Here is a 21,861-nt window from a genome sequence, read left to right as displayed (position 1 = left end):
CGGAGACAGTCACCAGTGTAAACACTTTGTTGTGATTGAAAATAGTAGCAATTTTAATGACAGGCAGCAATATTGAAGAAGTCTATGAGGGTTTGGAAGAACAAAGTGAAAGATGGGAAGGGTGATGGATCATGACAGATAAAGCCTTACAAAAGTTTTGTTCCAGGTTAAACCTTTCAGAGGACTAACTAATTTCTTTAAACTTAAGCTAAAATGTTCCTGTTCTCTAAAATGCTTTAAATTTCCTTTTTTTTATTTATATAGAAATACTGATTTCTGTTAGTTCAGGCAGCATCTGTGTGTAAATATCAAATTTTGTCCTTAAAGTTTTTGCCTATGCTAGAGACCAGAGTCAATAAATAAAGTTTGTAAGAGGAATTTGCGAAACGCTAAGGACAAATATCAGATATAATGTCATAGTCATGTTTCCATGTTACCACACATCCATAAACATATATAATGTGTACCAAATATATTGACAAAGCGAATGCAAGGTAAGTGTCACAGGGTTCTCTTATTGCACTGTGACTTAACAGCAAATAAGACCATCTATCATTGACTTCTAAAAGTCCCTGATACATTATTGATTCACTCCACATGCAATACTGAGACATTTTAAAGATCAATAGGATTTGTTCAGGATGTTTGCTAAGCAGCTCAACATGTTTCTGAATCTTTGTTATACTAAGAAGAAACTCATATTTGCTTCTCAATCTCCATGCTGATTTCTTACCCTGGATTGAATCAGCAAACTGAGTGAATAAGTTATGTTCAGTCAATATGTGTTTAGTAGCACTGATTACTTATTACGTTACTATAACTAATTATTACACCATATATAATATAAGAAGTATTTTATGATGACTAGCCTACTGTATTTTGCAGCCCATCAAACCACAGATATTATTGTGTGTTTTCCTATGTTGGAGTTAATTGTCAAGCAAATAAAATAACAGTAATTAACATAAATCAATATTTGCTGTGACCTATGCATTTAAACCCAAATCAATTCTCTTACATAAACTACTGTGCAGTTTCATAAGAAAACAGACCAGCAGGCTGTTCTAAACATCTAGAACTTCTGCAGATTATTTCACTTGCTTCTATATCAGGACCACAAGCTCTACAGCTGGTGGGAAGAGTTGACCAAACCATATCTGGAATGGCATTACCATCAGTGGAACCATGCCACTAAGAGGAGAGCCACCAACATCATGAAAGACAAATGTCACCCCCCAGCACAGCCTTTTTACACACTTCCCATCAGGCAGACGCTACAGGAGTGTTAAAACCAGAACATCAAGGCTAAAAAACAGTTCCTCAGACTGAGAGTAACCTCTGAGTACTACCTCATCCTTCATTCACACACACACACAGCAATGCAATATATATCAGAGACTACAGATCTCTGCATTCACTGCACACACATACATTTCTCTCAGTGCAAATAAGACCATGGACCCATCTACATTCACAGAAATTTGCATATACATGTCTTTGTTGCATCACACACTGTACAGTCTCTTGTATTTTGCTCTATTAATAATGTTGCAATTGTAAATTTGTAATTCACACCTTGTGTATTCTATTCTTTCTTTTTTATGTCCTTAACTTATGTCTTAAGCCGCTAGAGGATTCACAGAGTAAGAAGTTCATTGTATTGTGTAACACACTATTTACTGTACATGTACATATAACTCTTACATCTTTCAGTAAACGGGGTTTATTAGCATGCTACCTTAAAGACAAATTTATCTATAAATATGAAACTTTAGGAAAATTCTCTTTGAAGTAAATTCTCAAAAGTCCCTTTTTCTTGTGACACACTGCTGAAGATGCAGGGGTTTACAGAAGAACTGTATAGTGTTTAACACTTCAACACTGTATGTTATAATTATTTACACTGCTTGATAGTCAGTCCTAATAAGGAAAACTAATAAATCCTTAGGTCTTAGGTCCCGAAGGATTAGATATAATAGACTAGATATAATGAAGCGAGAAACAGGAACAGCTGTGAGAGATGAAATATGGCTGCCTGGCTCTCTGGCTCAAAAGCATATCAGCGTTCATTTTTGTAGAAGCCTCCAAAACCCTGCAAATGTACCAAATTCCACAAAAAAAAGGACACAAGTTCATCCCACATACATGAACAATGATTGAAATGTCTCCAGACACACACACACACAGAGATGACAAGACATGAATACGTTTTAGCAGTCACAGCTGCCCTGCTATGACAGCAATTTATTTTGTCATTATTTATTTACTGTGGCTTAAGTAATCACTTATAATATAAAATAAAATAAATGATTTACAACTACTTTTTGATTTAAGATCGACTTTAGGTGTTTAATACACACCGGTCAGCCTTTGAGAAGTATTTTCTACAGCCACAGTATAAATACTTCTAGTGATCTTTGCTTGGTTCTAAAGAAAGAAATAACACTTCACTAGTCAGTGAGTCAATTTTCTCTGTACTATTCAATTAGTGATAGGAACTGAAAATGTCCATTCCCAGTCTTTATGATTTTTACTTGCTGGTGTTCAAATAAACACAACTCAAATATTAAGGGGGGAATTGGCCACAGATCCATCCTGAAATTTACAGGATTGTCACTGACCAAATATCAGGGTTTACAAAGGTCAGTGTGTCTTAATAGCAGATCCTTGCGAGGAAATGTAGTACCTTTTACGTAATGTAACCTTTCATAATATGTCAGAGAACAACTAATAATCCAGAATAGCAGTGTGGAAAGAGACTGGAACCCTGGTCATGCATTTACTGGCTTATCTTATTAAAGCAGGTGTATGGTACAAACACAAACAGGAGCAGCTTGAGGAAGACAATAAACAGACATTTGTCTTTCATACTCTTCTCTTAACAAATACACTACCAGTCAAAAGTTTGGACACACCTTCTAATTCCATGGTCTTTCCTGATGTTTATTTCTTTCTACATTGTAAAACAATGGTGAAGGCGGCTGAAATACACAATAATGTCCTTTGAACAGTTGATATTGAGATATGTCTGCTACTGATGCTCTGTAAAGCCTTCATAACGGCTCTAATCTGAGGTGCTGTTAATTGGTGATTTCTGAGGCTGGTAACTCTAAATGAACTTCTCCTCTGCAGCAGAGCTAAGTTTTGGTCTTGCTTTACTGGGATGGTCTTCATGTGAGCCAGTTTCATCATGGTGCTTGATGGGTTTTGCAAATGCACTTGACAATACTGTTCTTGCAAGAACTATTCCCGAACACCTGACCTTTGTGTCTTAAAATACAACTGACTGTTGTTTTTTGTCATTACATATGGATTACTTAAGTCCATGTGTGTTATTTCATAGTTTTGAAATCTCCATTATTGTTCTAGAATGTAGAAAATAAATCCCTAAACTAAAAACACTGAATTAAAAGGGTGTCCAAACTTTTGACTGGTAGTGTATATAAGAGTCACTTCGGTGAAAGTGTGGTAGCAACCTGCAGGGGGCTTTGAAAATTTTCACAGCTTTGTTCTGGAAACAGTCATCCAGATTATTTTGGATATCTAATAGCAGTAGGTGAAGATGACTCAACTTGTATGACAATGTAATGAAGCACCGGAAGTGTCAGGAGTAGAATCCATGAGCAGTTTATTACAGATAACACAGGGCAAAAATCATAGAAAAGAAAACAAATGCGGGTCAAAACCGGAAAACACACTAGCGAGGGTAAACAAATCCGAAGCGCAAAACAGAAGAGACAGAGTCAAAAAGGCAGGCGAGGTCATATAAAAATAATCCAATAACACTAGGCAAAGGCAGTAGTCAAAAACAGGCAAGGGTCAAAGCACAAGAAACATTCACAGATATACTAAGCACTCAGTATGTCACGTGGGGACAATACTTCGCGTTGAACCAGGTGTGTGTGTGGTTTAATTGTCCATGAGAACTGGTAGTGGATCACGTGATTAATTAGAACTCAGGAAAGGGCTCCCTCTGACGTGTAAACTCCTGATGGGACGTGACAAACAATTCTCCCTAACGTTAATTAGGAGTAGAAGTTCTACTACAAACTATAAGACAAATAAACATGAGGAGCCATTGCTACAGGAACGTTTGAACATCCTGAATAACCTGTGACAAAACACACATTGTGAAATTACTCAAACCTAGCTATTGTAAGTGACATAAAATACAGTCTATTAAAAAAAGACCTCAAGATTAACTATAAAAGAAAATTTCAAATCATATAAATAATTGCTTGTTGCCATGTTTAATCAATGCAACAGTAATTATCAAATACTCTACTGAATGGAGATTGATGAATTCTGCTGAAATCACAAAACAATTCTCTACTTTCTATCCTTGAAGAAGTGCCTCTTGTGGCTAGCAGCCATGCCTGACACATTCTGTATTCCAGCTGAAATGATCTGTGATCAGTTTGGCGCACACCTCACCTCAGCATGCTAACTGATCCATGGGAAAAAACAGCATAAAGCCATTTAGTTGATGACACTGATATAATACCTTGTACTCTTATTTAGTACTCTTAGCATACTACTGATTGTTCTTTTACACATAGCACTAGAGTTAATCCATGACTAATGTCTCCACAACTGATGAGTCATTGGCCTTAACAATCCTTTCAATAAAGTTTTATTTTCACTGTTTTAATGATTTCTAGCCATCAAGTCTTCAGTCTTCTTCAATTTCAAGAAGCACATTAAATATTACTTGAGTGCACTCAAAAACAGCACAGCTTACTGAGGTACTAAAATTAATTTTGTTTTAGTCGTTTAAGCATTCAAACATCTATATTCAACTCTAAAATAGCATAAAGTAAACAGGGGAAAAAAAATATTACCAAAGTGTCCATCTTCCGTGTTTGTGATCTCTTTTGGAGCTATAGGAAACCTTCCAACACCCATGCTGCCTACTTTCATGCTCATTGTTATGGGACCAGCAAGAAAAGTTCAACTTAATTTGACCTAAAATATAAAATGATGTGTGATTTTGGGATTCTTACCAGCTGTTATTATTTGCACAGTCCACGGTTTTTTGTCCATTACCACCTGGTAAGATCTCCAGAGACGTGCTATACTCATCTTTCTCTGTAAGGCAGAGAATTTGGGAAATCAGTTTAATACACATCTGCATGTGAAGCGTTTTTTTTTTTTTTTTTTTAAAAAAAAGAAACCATACAATAGATATTACAGTGTGTGATAATCTGGATATTAAGCAACAAATTTACAATAAAGCTTTAAGAAGTTTACTGAATGCACAGTGTACATGTCATGACTACATTAAACAGTAAATTACGACTTGGCAATGACTTATTTAATATTCAAAAATTAGCAACTAGTTTCATGGAACTTGTCTTTTATAATGTGAAACTACTGGCCTGTGTAAGAAAAACTAAATATTATATTGTGAAATTGAGTTATCATGATAAACAACAATCAGCCATAAGATTAAAACCATCTGCCTAATATTATTGTCTTCACCCCCCTTTTGCCGGCAAAACAGCTCTTCCCTGTCAAGGTATGGATTCTGCAAGATGGTCTTTGGTAGTATTCTATGCTTTCTTGCAGCAAGTTTTTAGCTACAGATCTGGTAAGTCCTTTAAGTTGTAAAGAGCTGCCTCCATGGATCAGAAATGTTTATCCAACGTATCCTACAGATGTGCCATTGGATTGAGAGCTCTGGGACTTGTAGGCCACATAAACACCTATAATTCATCATCATGTTCCTCAAACCATTCCTGAACAATTTTTGTATATGTGTCAGGGAGCATTATCATACTAAAAGAGGCTGTGTCAAAGTGACATCTACATGAATGCCAGGATCCATGGTTTCCCAAACAGACCATTGCCCAGAGCATCACACGGCCTCCAAAAGCTTGCCTTCTTTCTATACTGTATCCTGGTCCCAACTCCTCTCCTGGTTAGCAATGCACACCCACCCAGCTATCATTTTTCAGTCTGGACACTTTCTTCTATTGCTCCATGGTCAAGTTCTGATGCTTACATACCCACTGTTTAAGTTTTCACAAGCGAACAGACAGACCAGCATGCAGACTGCAGTCACACACACAGCAAGCTGCAATGCGCAGCAAAATGTGTTTTAACATCACAGTCAGCTTTAATGCTTTCAACAATTTGTGCTACAGTAGCTTTTCTGTGGGACTGAAGACAGGCTAGGCTTCATCCTGCATGCACATCAGTGCATCTTAGCCCAGGACCATTCTGCTGGTTGACCGCTTATCCTGCTTTGGAAGACTTTTGGTCGGTACTAACCACTGCATACTAGCAAAACCCCACAAGACTTGCTGTTTTGGAGGTGATCTGACCAAGTCGTGTAGCCAGCACAATTTGGCCCTTGTCTAAGTTGCTCAGATCCTTAACACTTAACCATTTTCCCATACACTTTGAGAACTGACTGTTCACTTGCTGGCTAATAAACCCTGCGCTGTAACATGTGCCATAATGAGATGATAATGTTATTAATCTCACCATTCAGGTGGAGGTGGTTTTAAACTTTTGGCTTTTAAAGTCTTGTCTCTTTGCCTTCAGACCCAAATAAATGTATTTGAAGTAAATTATTAGTTATATCCATGCACTGCTGAACATGGACAGAGACTGTACAATTGATTCATTGACTTTTTAACATTAAGCTAAAAATATAACTAGCACAGTGATATCATTAATACCATTTCCACTAACCAGAAACGGCATTGTTCCAATTTTCTGCATGCAAGCATGAACACTGAAGCTACTGTCTGTTTCATGCACAAAGGGTCAGTTTACAAAATACCTACACTACAGGTAACATGTATGATATATAGCACTCTAACGATCATTAAATACTGTCAAAGAAATCCTACCTTCGTATAATCTACGCTGTCCTGCTAAAAGTAACCCTAGCCTAAATAACTGTCGAACATTCAGCTACTTATTTACTCCAGTTTAGTTTACTCAGAGAGATAAGGCTAGATAGTACACAGTCTATAGGAAATACCGCATTAGAACGGTTAGGTTAGTTTCTATAACAGAGCCAAACGACGGCAGCAGACACTTTACATTGAAACACTGCTTTGTACAAGTCGTCCAGCACAAAAAGGTTGATCTTGAGCTCTTCAAAGTTGAACTCCAATAACGTGTACACATATACCGAAGACACAATACAAACCCGGAAGTGTTCTCAGTCCTCTCAGACCGCCCACTTTTTCAGCGAAGTAAACCTCCTGTTCATATTCTGGAAATATAAGAAAAATGACCTAATGAGAATTATTTTAAGTCAAAGAAAAAAAATAAATACATGCAACAACGCAGAAAAGGTAAGACTACGTACTTATTGCCTTGTAGGAAAAGAACTACTGTTCCCATAATGCATTGCAAAGAAAGGCACGGAGTCGCTGGTATTTGAGCGCGCGCTGTGACGAGGTTTTGAATCATGATTAACTGTGCTAGCTTTTAATATCTGACATTATCTATGAGACAATAAACACTACTCAGTAAACAACAATCAACATTTATACTCAACACAGACTATCTAAGATATCCACCCGCGCAAGTTCTTCCATAAATTACTTAGTAAAGTCTGTTCACACCGTGAGAGATGTACACGCTGGCCTGGTACATTAAGGTAGAGATAATGTGCTCTCAACAGATACTGTATCTAAACTTGTGTGAGAGGGAGGATTTTACTGTATCATGTAATGGAGGCTCAAGCCGAGTTCATCAACATGACTATGAGACACAATAATTTGGACACACATGGCCAAAATTTCCCTAAAGAAATAAGATTTTATTAATGTATTAATGTGCTTTATTTATGTACATTACATAACAGATAATATGATTTTAAAAATAAGTTTTTGCATGTTTTAATCTTAAAATAAATAAATAAATAAATAACATTCTCTGACATTATTGAAAGAAAATCTTTCCAGGAAAATCATACAGACATCATCGTATTGTAATACAAACAACAGTTTAATGATTTTGGAAAGAAATCTGTCTTTTGAAAAATAATTGCCTAGCTTACTATATATATATATATATATATACACTACTCACAAAAAGTTAAGGATATTTGGCTTTTGGGTGAAATTTATGGCAAATGTAAAAAGTTCACGCTACAGTGATATATCATGAAAGTAGGGCAATTGCCCTACTTTCATGATATATCACTGTAGAAGCATGTAATGGTAAAGTAGAAGCATGCAATGGTGATTTCCTCATCTCAAACAATTTATTGAAACAAAAGCCAACAACAGTGGTGGGTATACAACAAAAAAAAATGTCTCAATAATTTGTCATGTGCCCTTGACCATGAATTACAGCTTGACAACGACGTCTCATGCTGTTCACGAGTCGACTTATTGTCTGCTGAGGCATGGCATTCCACTCTTCTTGAAGAGCAGGGTTACGAGCCTCTACATGGCGACTCGACTGATCCCATAATATCACTGTAGCGTGAACTTTTTACATTTTCCATAAATTTCACCCAAAAGCCAAATATCCTTAACTTTTTGTGAGTAGTGTATTTCCACCATCTCTTACTGATCCTGTTTTTAAGCAGAGACAAAGGCAAGGCATCAGATGTTTTAAAGCCTTGTACAAGGAAGGTACCTTTTGTAACAATGAAAGTTATCTTATGAATGTTTTGTTTTTATGAATTAGACATTGTGCTTTTAATTTATTTCCTATGTACCCTTCTCTATCTCCTCATGGCCCTCAGGGTCAATATTGATGTTTGCTCTGCTACTGCAATTTTTATGGTTCCAAAGGTCTAGTCTCAGTTTAGCTCCAAAAAATTAAATATTTTAGCTTTTACTTCTTTATTAGCTAGGCGCTATATTCTACTCCACTGGAAATACAATAAACCCCCAACTATATTTAAATCTTTTTAAATCCTTCACCAGTGCATTCTTTCTTTTTTATTTTCTATCTGATAGACCTGTTTTTATTTCAGCCTAATGATTCCCTCCTGCACTTGGTTGAACTGCATATTGAGAGTTTCGATGACGGCTTTATCTTCTTAATTTTTCATTAAATAATGAGAAAACAGACTGTACTATTTTTTAATCTATGAAAATGAAGGGTCTATTCAAAAAAATGACTGTAATTCCTATTTAATGTAATAACCCACACTGAATTAAAGCGGAAAGTTTACACTTCAATCATATCTTGCTTTATTGCTTCATTTCACAAATCAATTGTAGTTGACTGTACAATGTGCAATATCTTATTGCACCACAAGATGACAGCATGGCCCCTGATACAGATGATCGCTGCTTATGGCTTTAGGAGTCACTTGATGACACCCTGTTGTAATTTTCTTGAATCTTGTAGACTGAACACTAAGATATAGTGACATATAAAGCTTTTTCAATATATAGCATTCCCTTCTGACACACAGGCAAGTGATTTGGGCTTGATCACCCCAGTGCAATAACAGTTTTACACTTTGGTCCATAGCTCATAAATTGGATGTCCTAGAAAAAAATCCTTTTTCTACTGATTCCTTGATTTCAACCAAACAAATAAGCCACAAGGACTATTTAGCTCCACTTCAATAGATTTTGAGCTAATTTCCTGAAGTTTTAGTACTTTCCCAAAGTAGTCCTTGAATTTTTGGCCCGTCTTTGCACCTTTGTGCCAATTTGATTTTATTTATATAGCAGCTTTAACAATAGACTTTCCACAACACAGCTTTCAGAGAATAAATCTGTATATTGAATTAAATTTGTCCCCAATGAGCAACCCAGAGGTGACTCAGACAAGAAAAAACGCCCTGAGATGACATGAGGAATACACCTTGAGAAGAACCAGACTCAAAAGGGAACCAGCCCTCTTCTGGATGACAACAGATTATCAGTCACTACTCATCCATAGCTGTACACTACAGATCATTTTTATTTAAATTTAAGTATGAAAGTAATGTTGTATTTTATTATTAGAGAGATTATTAGGTATTGTATTGTTTATGGTTTTCATTTTCATGACAGCATGTGCAAATGCATGTAAAAGTTCAAAATACAGCCACTGGGATCTGTAAATTATAATTTAATTCAATTAAATGTTATTTGTATAGTGATTTTAACAATGGACACACAAAATAGCTTTACGTAAACATGTACATTCCTGGTACCTTTGGGGTTGTTTGCATGTTCTCCCCATGCTTCCTGGGGTTCCTCTGGCAGTCCAAAGTCCAACAACATGCGTTGTATATTTAAAAAGTGTAATAAGTGTAAACAAAAAATTCGCTGTAGTTTTCAAATTTGTTGAAATCTTATACTGTTCAGTGAGGGAGAGAGTGAGAGAGAGAGAGATGAGGGCTTATTTATGTTGATTAAAGTAATGATGTGTTGAACATGTTTGGAACAGACCTCTTACAAGCTAATATAAAGGGCTAATACTTGCAAGTTTGAGTTATAATGTATATGCTTGCTTGCTATGATCTATGCTCTGATAAATCACTAAATATCTGACCCAATAATGTCAAATTCTCTAAACATCTTGTTCAATGTTTGATTAAATGCTGACATATTACACAAAAAAACTAAATAAAAATCAATTACATTATGTAAACCTAGTGAATTGGAGTCAGATAACTAGCTTAAGTAATATTGGAGTCAGTTCATTAATTAGAATTTATAATCTGTATGTTTCTGACATTGATTTGAGGAGAGCAGTGTATAATATGACCTCGCCCTACAGGTATTCAGTAATATACATGAACACATGTATTGTGAACTTATTTTTCTCCAGATTTTGTGGCTTATCGCAAAACAAATTGCTGTTTTGCTAACTTAACCCCCCAACCATGACAATTCCATTACAGACCACCAGAGGACAGCCTCACTCATGTTTTGATTTCTTCTTTTGTTGTCTGGCTCGTGTCCTGTCATTGTGCACACCTGTTTTGTGTTTCCCCTCATAAGTGAACATTAAAGTCTTATGTCACCTTATTTGCTGAGCATTGTTCATTGTCTGAGTGCACTGCATTTCTGTTTAGTTTCTGTTTTAGTTATTGCTTTACAGTTCTTTTGGCTTTTTCCTTACTTTTGTTTGGTTGTTGAATAAAGTTGATCTGCAGTTGAATCAGCCAGAAATGTTACAGAATTCTCAGATGTTACAGAAAATAGATGAAGCAGTAGGTGGCAATGCTGAGCCTTAGCCTCATATCAGCATCAGCAGCAGTTTGATATTTTCTTCTGCATTAAACTGGATGTTCTTCATTGTCAGTGACCTCAGTAGCCTTTAGCACACAGAGTGAGTGGAAAATAAATGTTTCTGGTTAGTAAACCCTGTTTATCATGAGCCAATAAAATGAGGTTAGGAGCAATTTTGAGACACCTACATGATCGTCTGTGCACGATACTCTCATATGTTCACAAAAACATAGATGCAGAATTATAAATCAGAGTATAGCTAGCAAATATTGGATGAAATAACTTACAAATTCTCACATTTTCTTTTCTTGCTAAATAAGGGTTAAGATAACATTATTTTAAATTGCTTTTATATTGATACACTAAAATGTCAATTTATAATTAATGTGGAATAATGTGGTCATTAATCATAGGTTCTGCCTTGGAGTCTATATCAATAAGGTAATAATACTTCTAAAATTTAGAAGTAATCTACAGATAAGGCCTCCTGATGAAAAACATTTTAAAAAAGCTTTAAAGTTGAGATCAAAAAGAACAACTTGCATATCAGTAACTGTTTATTTCAAGAACAGCAGTATTATATTAGGAATTGAGTAGAGACTATTACTTAATTTGTAATTAGGTACAGGAATCTAATTTGCCATCAGGTTATTATCCCATATATATATCCCAGACACATATCTCAACCATTCCTTTGGCTTAACTGTGCAGAGCAGACACTGTATAGATAAATGTGTATGAAAACCTTTGAATGCTTTAGAGCCCTTGTTGCAATATCATGCAAGACTTGCAATGCCATAGTTGAGATTTTAGTTTGATTTTAGTTAGTTTGGCGGGTTCATTAAAGGCTCTTTGGCATAATAACTACAGACAATTTGGGAGCACATGCAATTGCTGGACTTGTTCTGGTGAACAAGTCGGGTCTATTGAATCCAACCAGAAATTCCCTTAAAAATGAGAAAAACAGTTAAAAGTACTCCCTTTCATATTGTTTGACAATCATTCATTCAGAATAAAAATGTGGAGGCAAATAACTCACTTGGCCGGTAATTCTGGACCTTAATGTGAAGTTGCTGCACCAGTTTTGACATCAGAATCAGTTGCTTTTCCTGGGATCATAGTTCTCAGAAAAATAGCTGAAAAGTTTATTTTGTGGGTATAGTTCTCCATTATGATATGTCATGTTATGGATAGAGGACAGTTGGATGGCTACTGGAATATAAAAAATGGGAGACTGTGTATGAAGAATGGAAGTGTAAAAAAATTAAAACTAGACTACCATGACAACACAACAATTATACAGTAGTTATGTGGTTATAGGGTCTTCTTGGTTAAACCGGATCCAACCAGTGCTGTGGTATCAGTCTAGTCAGCCATTGCTAACTCCCAGATGAATGTGAAATTCTGGGATTTATAATGGTGACTGATGAGGCAGTGTTCCTCTCTCTCCTCATCTGATGCTGCTGATTTGTGTAATTGTTGTTTTCTCCCATATCTTTGATGAGGACAGGGGGATAACATACAGTACATGACTCCTTCTGTCTTTCCTGACTCTCCCTGCTGGAGTCTTGTGGATTGTAGATTGCTGGTAACTTCAAGTGGGTGTTAGAGGTGGTGCAGACTGTGACCATCCCAGACAGGCAGAAGTTTTTATAAACAAAAACTGTATGCTCATGCTCTAATACCAGTGATCTTTTGACACTGTGTCCAGCATTCTTGGTATGATTTATTGCTGGATTGTTAAAGGCATGTTTTGTCTGGCAAAGCTTTTGGTTTTGAGATTCACTTTACCATCAACAACCAATGCTACCTTGTATGTAAGCAACAACAAACAGCTACCATTCTCAACATGCCTGGTGAACTTTCAAACCTGTTGCGTAGGCTTGCATCCATTACCCCCATACCTGTCTCATTTATTCTGCCTCTATTCACATCTGGCAATTACAATACCACCCAAAATGCTAAGGATTTTTGATGCAATGTTCATTGCACCTTTTCCTACAGTAATGCATACTGAGCAGTGTAGCAGCAGTATTGACACCAGGGTAACAGCAACGTTAACAGCAAAAAAGATCTGATAAATACAAATTTTAGAGTGTGGTGTAGAGTGGTATTCATACTGGGTTAGGCCTTTGACTAGACACTAAACATTATTGGGGATGCAACTATATTCCCTACTTGGCCTTCACAGTGCAAATAACCATACCAGGTTAAAGAGGAAGGAACAGTTTAGAAAAATGTCCTATATTTGGTCAAGCCATATGGACCGCTTAATGCACCATATATCAGTAATATGCAGCAGAGAAGGTTAGGTCAGTTTGTCATTGCTTATATTGACAGTCTTTTAATATACTCAAGAGATCTCAAGGGACACATTCAACATAATGAAAAATTTGCCAAGTCTCATCAGCTTTTTGAAAGAAAATCTAATTCATAGATTATTTATTAAGTAAGAACTGGTGTTTATGAAAGACTCAACAGTCAGTGAGTGGCCCATTTCCAAAACATAAATTTCTGATTCTAAGACTGAAGGAATGCTGAAGGAATAGCAGCATTAGCTAGAAGTGGCAGAGCATCCTTACATCGTGTTTATGGATAACCAAAACTATTCTTACTACAGTGATCAGGAACAGAGTTTGGTACCAGCACAGAACATATTGCATCCCATCATAATGAGGGAATTTCCATTATTTTGGTCTGACTGCACAGCTCCACGACCCTGAGATCATCCCAAAAAAGCTCCCTGTTGGCTCCCATAATGAGCTCCTCACCATCACTGCCAAGTCACTAACCAGACTACTTTTCTCATAATACACTGCCAACTGGCATGTCAGAAACCAAAACACATGCACAACCAGGAAGTAACAATTCATCCGTTCATGATTATCTGAGTACTGATTTGGTTCACCTGTCTCTGGTTCATGCTACTGCCTTATAAAAGCAAACACGAGTCCACAGTTTCTTTGCAAACTCTCACTGCAGCTACTGACATGAGCCTTTCTTTATTCAAAACTATGCTTTTAGTTTTGACCATAGCTCATTCTTCCAGTTCCTTGCCTTGTTAGCCAATAACCTGATCTTATTGCCTCTCATTATCAGTTTGCCTTGCAGTTTTATTTGCCTACTTCATGTTAGAATAAAACTATAAACTGTGATTACATCTATGAGTTTGTGACTACTGAGTGAACATCCTGTCATGAATGTAAGGCCGATTGTAAGTACTAAGCATGTCTTACTTTATTAAATACCACTTTTTCATTGTTATGATTATTAAATTGGTTTTATTAAAAGTATATGCAATCCCAACAAATTATTAAAAATTATTTTTTTTTAATTTTTAAAAATTAATTCATTCAAATAGAAGTAACATGATCAGATATAGTCCATTCAGTGTAATTAAGATGATAGAATAAAATGTATAACTAAAATGAAACATTAGGCAAGTTAGGTTACATTCAAAAAATCTTTTAGAAATATTAAAAATATTTTTAGTCTGTTTGTGTTCTGCTGAAGCTGCTGCCTGGCAGAGGGGTTTGTGCCATTAACAGCTGCTTAGACCAAACTTGGCGCAAGACAGCATGGTGGATGCAACTGGCAGTATTACTTCACTGTCAGTTTTATTCTGGCCAGACATGCTTGCTCTCAGGGTTGACGCAACTGAAGTGCAAAATTTGTAACTAAACACACACACACACACATACTTAAAGGCTAAACATAGTTGTTAAATATAACCTCACATATGTAGATGATGATTAAATAGCTAAATCTTGTCCTAATATTTCATCAGAAGAGAAAATCAGATCAGTGGCAACGGAGGAACAAAAGATAAGGATAGAAAATTGTATGTAATTACTACTTTTGTCTGTTTTCAGGAAACAGAGTATCAGTTTGCCCCCTACATTTGCCCACCACCTGTTGGACATGATGATTAAACAAATTAATGACTGTGTGTCTGTGTGTGTGTGTGCGTGTGTGTGTCCGCGCGTGAGAGTGCAAGAACGGGATGGGGGAGCAAAAAAAAAAAACAACCAGGAATTTGGTCATATTTATATCAACAATGTCTGACAAAACAGTATAATTATCCCCCTGGCCCCATCTAATCTTTCAGCTTGTAGCACATTTGCCATCTTGTTTCCAGACAAGCTGCAGAGCCATGCATCTTTAAGCACATCATAATAACAGCTCTGTTTGAATCCATGGGCTTTATTGGGTAACTTACAGACATTATGTGGAATTAGTCCAGATTGATTACAAAGGAGGGTCAAGGAGAGGCTTACTGGACCCATCATGAGGAATATGGCCTTGCATAAATTTTCTAAATAAAAAATCCATTTTCTAATAAACTAATAAATAAGTGAGAGATAATTTTGTGCATTATTTGGCAAAATAAAAATAGGAAACAGAAATGCAAATTTAAGAATTGAGCTATATAATAGAGCAACAACCTGAATTTATTTAATTAAAATTCAAATAGACAGTTATTAGGTCAGAATTTAAGATATTTTAATCAATATTAAAAGATACTCAATGGAAGCTAACTGTAGACATAAAGAAGGTGCTAATTGGCCTCACTTATTCATAAACAATAATCATACCATTTGCAACACCTGTGCAAGACTGAATTTAGGAAGACATTACAAAGAGCAACTGGAATAAACAAGCACAAAGGCACACCACCTGAATCCAGTGGGTACAGCAGCAAAAACTTGGAATTGAGCACATTATTATTTTGACATGCTTGTACTCATTGGTTTGATTGAACCAGGAGAATAATCAAGTTTGCCCACAAACCCAGAGAACATATCTCAACAGTGACTTGCTGGATGATTTTGGAATGACACACTCCCATAGGGAAGGCACTCACAGTGTAATTAGAACATTAGGGGACTGTTTCTAAGTGGGTGGAGGCAGCTCCCCTGGGGAAACTTGAGCCGACGGTCTTTCTGAGGTCGAGGCTAATCACCAAATCACTCATGGGAGACCCTGTTTAGTGTGTATACAATCATGATGCATCACCAGTTCATAGTTATTTTAATTAGACCCAATTAGGAGATAACCATTATCAATGGTGCCTTGAAAACTATACTTTACATTATAATCAAAAATGTAATACATACAATGTTAACAAAACAGTTTAACAGAAAAAGAATATTAAATATACTGCATTAGATCTTCACAATATCAGCACAATCTTGGAAAAAGTGTGTGGATATTTTGGTAATGCATTTAAAAAGTCTCAATACATCTTTTTTTTTTTGTTTTTTTTTTACATATTTGTAAGCATAAAATAAGCAAAAATGTTTTGCTTGAGTATGGAAGAAGCAAATGATGATATACTTAATCACTTAGCGCATTGTTTTATTCTCTGTGTGGTTGCTCCTCCAGCATTTGTACTTCAAAAAGGTCAAGTTCAACATAGTGACCTCCCAGAAGGGGCAGCTGGCCTGGATATGGTTACGAATTCTGTGTTGCTGAAATGTAGGAACTAGCATGTCATTGAAGCATTGGTGATTATTTAACGTCATCCTTGTAATGCTTGCTATGTTAATTAAGCCCCAGACTCTGCTCCAGCAGGGGAGTCGCTATGGGCTCGGTCTGGCTGCCGCAGTTCACTATGTGCTATGGATGGTATCTTCAGCGGCGTTCTCTAAATGTACGTAAGCTCCCTGAGAGAGTATTCAGTTTGCTGCCAGATGGTAATTTAAGAGGCCCTAAAAATGCTTTGTAATGCTGATTGTGATACGTAGATGTGATACATAGGACAGTCTATGCATAACACTTAAAAGAGCAGAAATAAAAGCAATAAGTATGCAGTTATGTATCTTGCTAAAGCATGAAAGCATTAAAGAATTTGTCTTTTTATGAAGCTTCTGCAATGTCTGTGCTCCTTATACTAAACCCCTAATTACAAAGAGAACTGCACAAATAATTAGGATTAAAAAGTATTGATCCACATTACTTATTATTAACAGCACAGAGCTAATAAAAATATATGACTAAATATTTCCATTACTTTCTATACATCAGTAAAAAAAGAGTAAATAAAAAAATAAAAGGCCTTCGGGACAGTGGTTTGATTTAGTTTTTATGGATACTTGTATAATCATAATTTAAATAAAAAAAATACAAAATTAAAATATGGTTATGAAAGAATATAAACTTTAAAGGAGAAAATACATTATACATATACATTAGAGATGCTTTGCTGTCTGTTACTGAAATCAAAATATTGTATCTCTTGAGTTATCTCCTGGTTTCCTTGCTGCTGCAGCTCAGTGTGCAGTAAATGGGGAGCACTATACAATTTACACTAGAAATAGGAAGTGAAGGTCTTCTGGGAGACACTAAATTGAAACTAAGGCTGTTCCTGATGGACCACAGGAAATGCCTGCAAAATGTAGGCATATCAAAATGGCAAAAAAGTCTGTTAGTGCCCAATGATATTAACTGAATAGCTTTTAATGTTTTCTGTTCCTCTGAGAGTACTTGCAAAGTTGAGGTGAGACTCTCGTTGAAGCCACATGGTTTTGATATAACTTTCAGCTCACAGTAGAGCTCTGTGATCTCTCTTTCTCTGTGCCTCACAGCTTATTGCTGTATTTCAACTTGGAAAAGAAAAATGCAGAATAGAAACTGAAGCAATTACTGTTGTAATTATTGTCATTACTTTCAAATCTGGCATAAAACTTCTCTCATTGTGTGTGTGTGTGAGTATTTTTGGAAAAGCTGTTGATGAATACCAATAACCCTTAATTTAATGGCACAGCAGACATGACTGCTATGTTTAATTATATTTTTAAGAAGTGCCTCAGTGACTCTCAGTCAGACCTCCCTTGCACCCTTCTCATGCCACACTCCAAAAAAAGAGCTTTAGAATAGTTTTATACCCATGCCAAGATCTATGTGTCAGTGCAGTTTCATCACAGGTCTAAAGAGATTGCTTGGTTTTTGGTCTGACGTGCTATGAATTGTGAGATGCTAAAGCTAAAGGTCAAAATATTTATCCAAATGCTTATGCTTTTACTTATTGTTTTTTAATTATTGTTTTCAGTGGTGGGCAAAGTACACATCTCTACTTAAGTGAAAGTACAGATACCCTAGTTAAAATGTTACTCTGGTAAAAGTAGAAGTCCTTAATTTGAATTTCTACTTGGCGTAAAGTACAAAAGTGGTTGTATCCAAATCTACTTAAGTAAAAAATTACTACATTTATCCAAGCTCTAATGTTGTCACTTTTTGTAATTAACTATTCATTTTATGTCAGAAGAATCTGTCACTCTAGGTCTGAGAAATTATCATGAGGTCAGTTAACATTATTTTAAATCAAGGAGTGCAAGGGGAACATGGGGGCTGTAAAGCAGCCGGACTTGAGATCAATTAGGTTTATCTTTATTAAGATTTATGTTATACTTAAGATAGTAACAAATTAAAACCTGGTAAAACACTTTACCCTGTAAATGTTGAAATGACACATTTGTTTGTGTGTTTGTGTGTGTGTGTGTGTCAGTGTTTACAGGGCACAGGTATTTGTGCATGGACACTACACAAGAAAAATGACTATTATATAAATAAAGGGTCTGTAGCTTGTAAATTGTTTCCTACATAAAGTGCTAAAAAATAAAAAAATAATACATTATGGCAGAAGAAAATATGAAGTACTACATTTTACAGTCTGAATTGGTAACTTCTGGGAATTAGTTTTAAGCAAATGACAAGCAATGATCTAAGCAGATTCACTTTAACAGAAACTTGCTCTACAGATTCAGAGGGAAAAAACTAAGTTCAGCACAGTCAATATTTCAGGATTTAGTAAGTAATGCTTTGGTGTTTGATGGGCAATTACAGTATTTGTGCAGTAATCTTATCCTGCTTTACATAAAAAAACTATGAAAAAAATTTACTTGGTGACTGGTCAAATATTAACAATAAAAGTTGAGCTAATGGGTCATTGTGTTGCTGTATAACATCAGTAGTGTTAATACAGACTGCTGCACAAGAGTTACTGATTACGTTAGCTTACTTTAACTAAAGCGTAACTAGCCATACATGACATAATTAATATAATGACAGAATTATTCACATACACAAGAAAATCCTTCATTGCTGCGATGGTAACATTAGATTCATATTAAATAAAATCATGATTATCACAGGATGTGCTCACCTGTACGTTTTCGCAAATGTGATGTTGAATTCTTGTAAAAAGGAACCTACTGTTCTACAACTTAAAACAAATCCTGCAGGTAAGGCCACATGCTATAGATGTGCAGGATGGTGGGGTGCGGTCAAGGTTTTCTTCCATCGTGGGCTACAGTAAATATTTTTGTGATTCCTAATCATTTTTTTAAACAATAATTTTGTGAAACTCCTTGAACTGAATGCTTGCTTCATCTCAAATACATTGTGGTTGTGCACGGAAGCAAAAACTATGAAAACTCTGTCACTGTCCAAGTACTTATGGTCATGTGGGTAGATGACTACATCACAAGCCAAATATCTGAAGTTAGCAACAACATAAGTTACGACCAGAATGTTAGCTAGCAACAGTATGTGATTATTTAATGCTAGCAACCTTACAAGCCATCATATGAGTGAGGACAAACCATTTCTTTTCTTTGTCCTACTTCAGTGTGGTTTCTTTTCTCTGCTCTAAGTTTTATACTAATTACACTATTTTATTCATTAAGGGAATCTGATTTGAAGTGAATATCGATAAACGTTTGGTGGTGTACCTGAATCTGAATCCAAATCCCATAGAAACTCTGAATATTTTCTATACATCCATTTTCTGCACAAACACTATAGACAATTTTAGAGATGCCAGTTAGGCTACAACATGTCTTTGGCCTGGAGGAAGAAAAAAACAGAGTACATAGCATGGAAAGAACACACAAACTCTGTGCACACAGTGGGGATGCAGGAATCAAACCTGTAACCCTGCAGATGTGAGGCTAATCATACACCCAGTGCATATATACAACATACATGACTTGATGCTTACAACTTCTTGTTGCTTGTGGTTATGTTACTTTTTGCATTTTGATTACAGCTTTTGGGAAACTGAAATCCAAAGTGCTGCCCTGCCAGAAGCTGTAAACTCTTTTATAACTGAACAAAATTAGTTACTTACTATTTACTTTACAGTAATGCAGTTGTAATTTTTTTTACTTGTTAATTATGAAAACAGTATTAAATTTAGTACATTTAATTAATAATCAATAATAATTATTTTAATAATATATTTTTTCAAACTTAATTGATTTATTGATTAGTCGCCTCCAGTTCAAAACTTAAAATAGAATGAATGCAAGTATACTTCCTGAAAATAATTTCCCTCTAAATGATTGTTTTCTGTCAATTCACTCAAACCTCTCCATCAGAAGTGTACTTTAACATCTACCATTTTATTAATAGACAAATGTTCAGTTTCCCCAGACTTCCAGAGAGTCAGTGGCAAGTAGTACTATATATAGTTGCTTTCTCCTTATCGTAATGTGGCCTTATGAACCTTCAGGAATGTGTATGGTAATGTTACAGGAGGTTGTACATTCAGCTCACAGAGACGGACAAGAACAGAAACATGATTGAAACTTTATTCTGTTTTACAAGATAGTGTAAGATGTGGAGGCCTTGATAGTTGCCATGCTGATGCAGAGATAATGAATTAGTTTTTCAGGGGCTGCTTGGGATGATGTTTTGTTTGTTATATTTAAAAAAGGCATTTGCCAAAATTCGAAAGAAAGCCCTTTTTCCTGTTAAAATTAACATTACCAAATGAACAACAAAAAAGACTAAAATCCATGCAAAGACTCATATGATGTCAGAATAGAGTAGTACCTCTCATGTTGGTTTTCTGCCTTCCATGCTCTAGAACAGATTGAGGAGATAATTAGGCAGTTAGAGTTACAAATCCAAGCCATCTCAAAAATGTGAAATAACATGGGCAGTGCTCCAGCAGCTAGAGATAATGTGTCATAAACTGAATGTGCTCTGAATGTGAATGTAAGTACTCCAGAGTGAGAAAATTGTCTAATGATTGTGCTGCGGATTCCCAAAGTTTACAGCAGTGTCCTAACCCAGAAATTACAATAGAAATAATAGTGCAATAGAAATAATGTGAGCAAAATTATTTTAGTAGGTCTAGGCAGCTATAGCAATAAGCACCTCCTGCTTCATTTTCAGCTTTAAACTTGTAAGAGCTCCTGCTGTGGAACAAGCTTATAGCCAAATGAGTTCCAGATATGCTACTCACTGTATGTCTAAGGTCTTAGAATTACAAATTATGAGATCAGCCTAATACCCAACTGCAGTACTGATGACTCCTGTTAGAGTGTAGCCTGAAGATGGCCAGAGAAAGAGTGGGCTGCTCCAACTCGACTCACAGAAACTAACATCATGAGAAGCTGGAGTGCAAGTGTGTAAAGAAGGCAGTTTTACAAGGGGTATTAGCAGATTCCACTGACTCCAGTATCACAAGAATAAAAGACCTTTTCCTCTCCGTTTGAGTTGGACCAGTTTGCCACTTTTCTGTTTGGTTTGTCTGGTGCCCCAGCAAGGTTTCAATGTCTTATGGACAGAGCATTCTGCCAAGCCAATTCATATGTATCTACAACATTTGAGAAGTATCATGAGATCTTTTAGACAGGCAGGACTCACAGCAAATCAAAAAACATGTGCAGTTGGATGGGTGGAAGCATTGATTGTG

At 36.0% G+C, this 21,861-nt stretch overlaps 1 protein-coding gene across 6 annotated transcripts in view; it reads right to left on the bottom strand.

The window, feature by feature from the left end:
* The window catches only part of mpv17 (mitochondrial inner membrane protein MPV17), a 38,035-nt gene extending 30,499 nt beyond the window's left edge, over positions 1-7,536 (bottom strand). For 3 of the 6 annotated variants that reach the window (XM_058393627.1, XM_058393625.1, XM_058393629.1), the window contains exons 1-2: positions 7,057-7,174; positions 5,004-5,088 (exon numbers count right to left, since the gene is read on the bottom strand). In XM_058393627.1, the coding sequence (XP_058249610.1) occupies positions 5,004-5,088; positions 7,057-7,143 (172 nt within the window). In that variant the 5' untranslated portion in view covers positions 7,144-7,174. The other 3 variants (XM_058393631.1, XM_058393628.1, XM_058393630.1) reach the window with 3 other exon arrangements.
* Positions 7,537-21,861: the final 14,325 nt, after the last annotated feature.

The sequence above is a fragment of the Hemibagrus wyckioides genome, linkage group LG06, assembly GCF_019097595.1.
Source record: "Hemibagrus wyckioides isolate EC202008001 linkage group LG06, SWU_Hwy_1.0, whole genome shotgun sequence".
In the NCBI taxonomy this organism is placed as follows: Eukaryota; Metazoa; Chordata; class Actinopteri; order Siluriformes; family Bagridae; genus Hemibagrus; species Hemibagrus wyckioides.
Note: the sequence above shows the minus strand (reverse complement) of the source record. Positions and strands in the feature narration are given on the sequence as shown.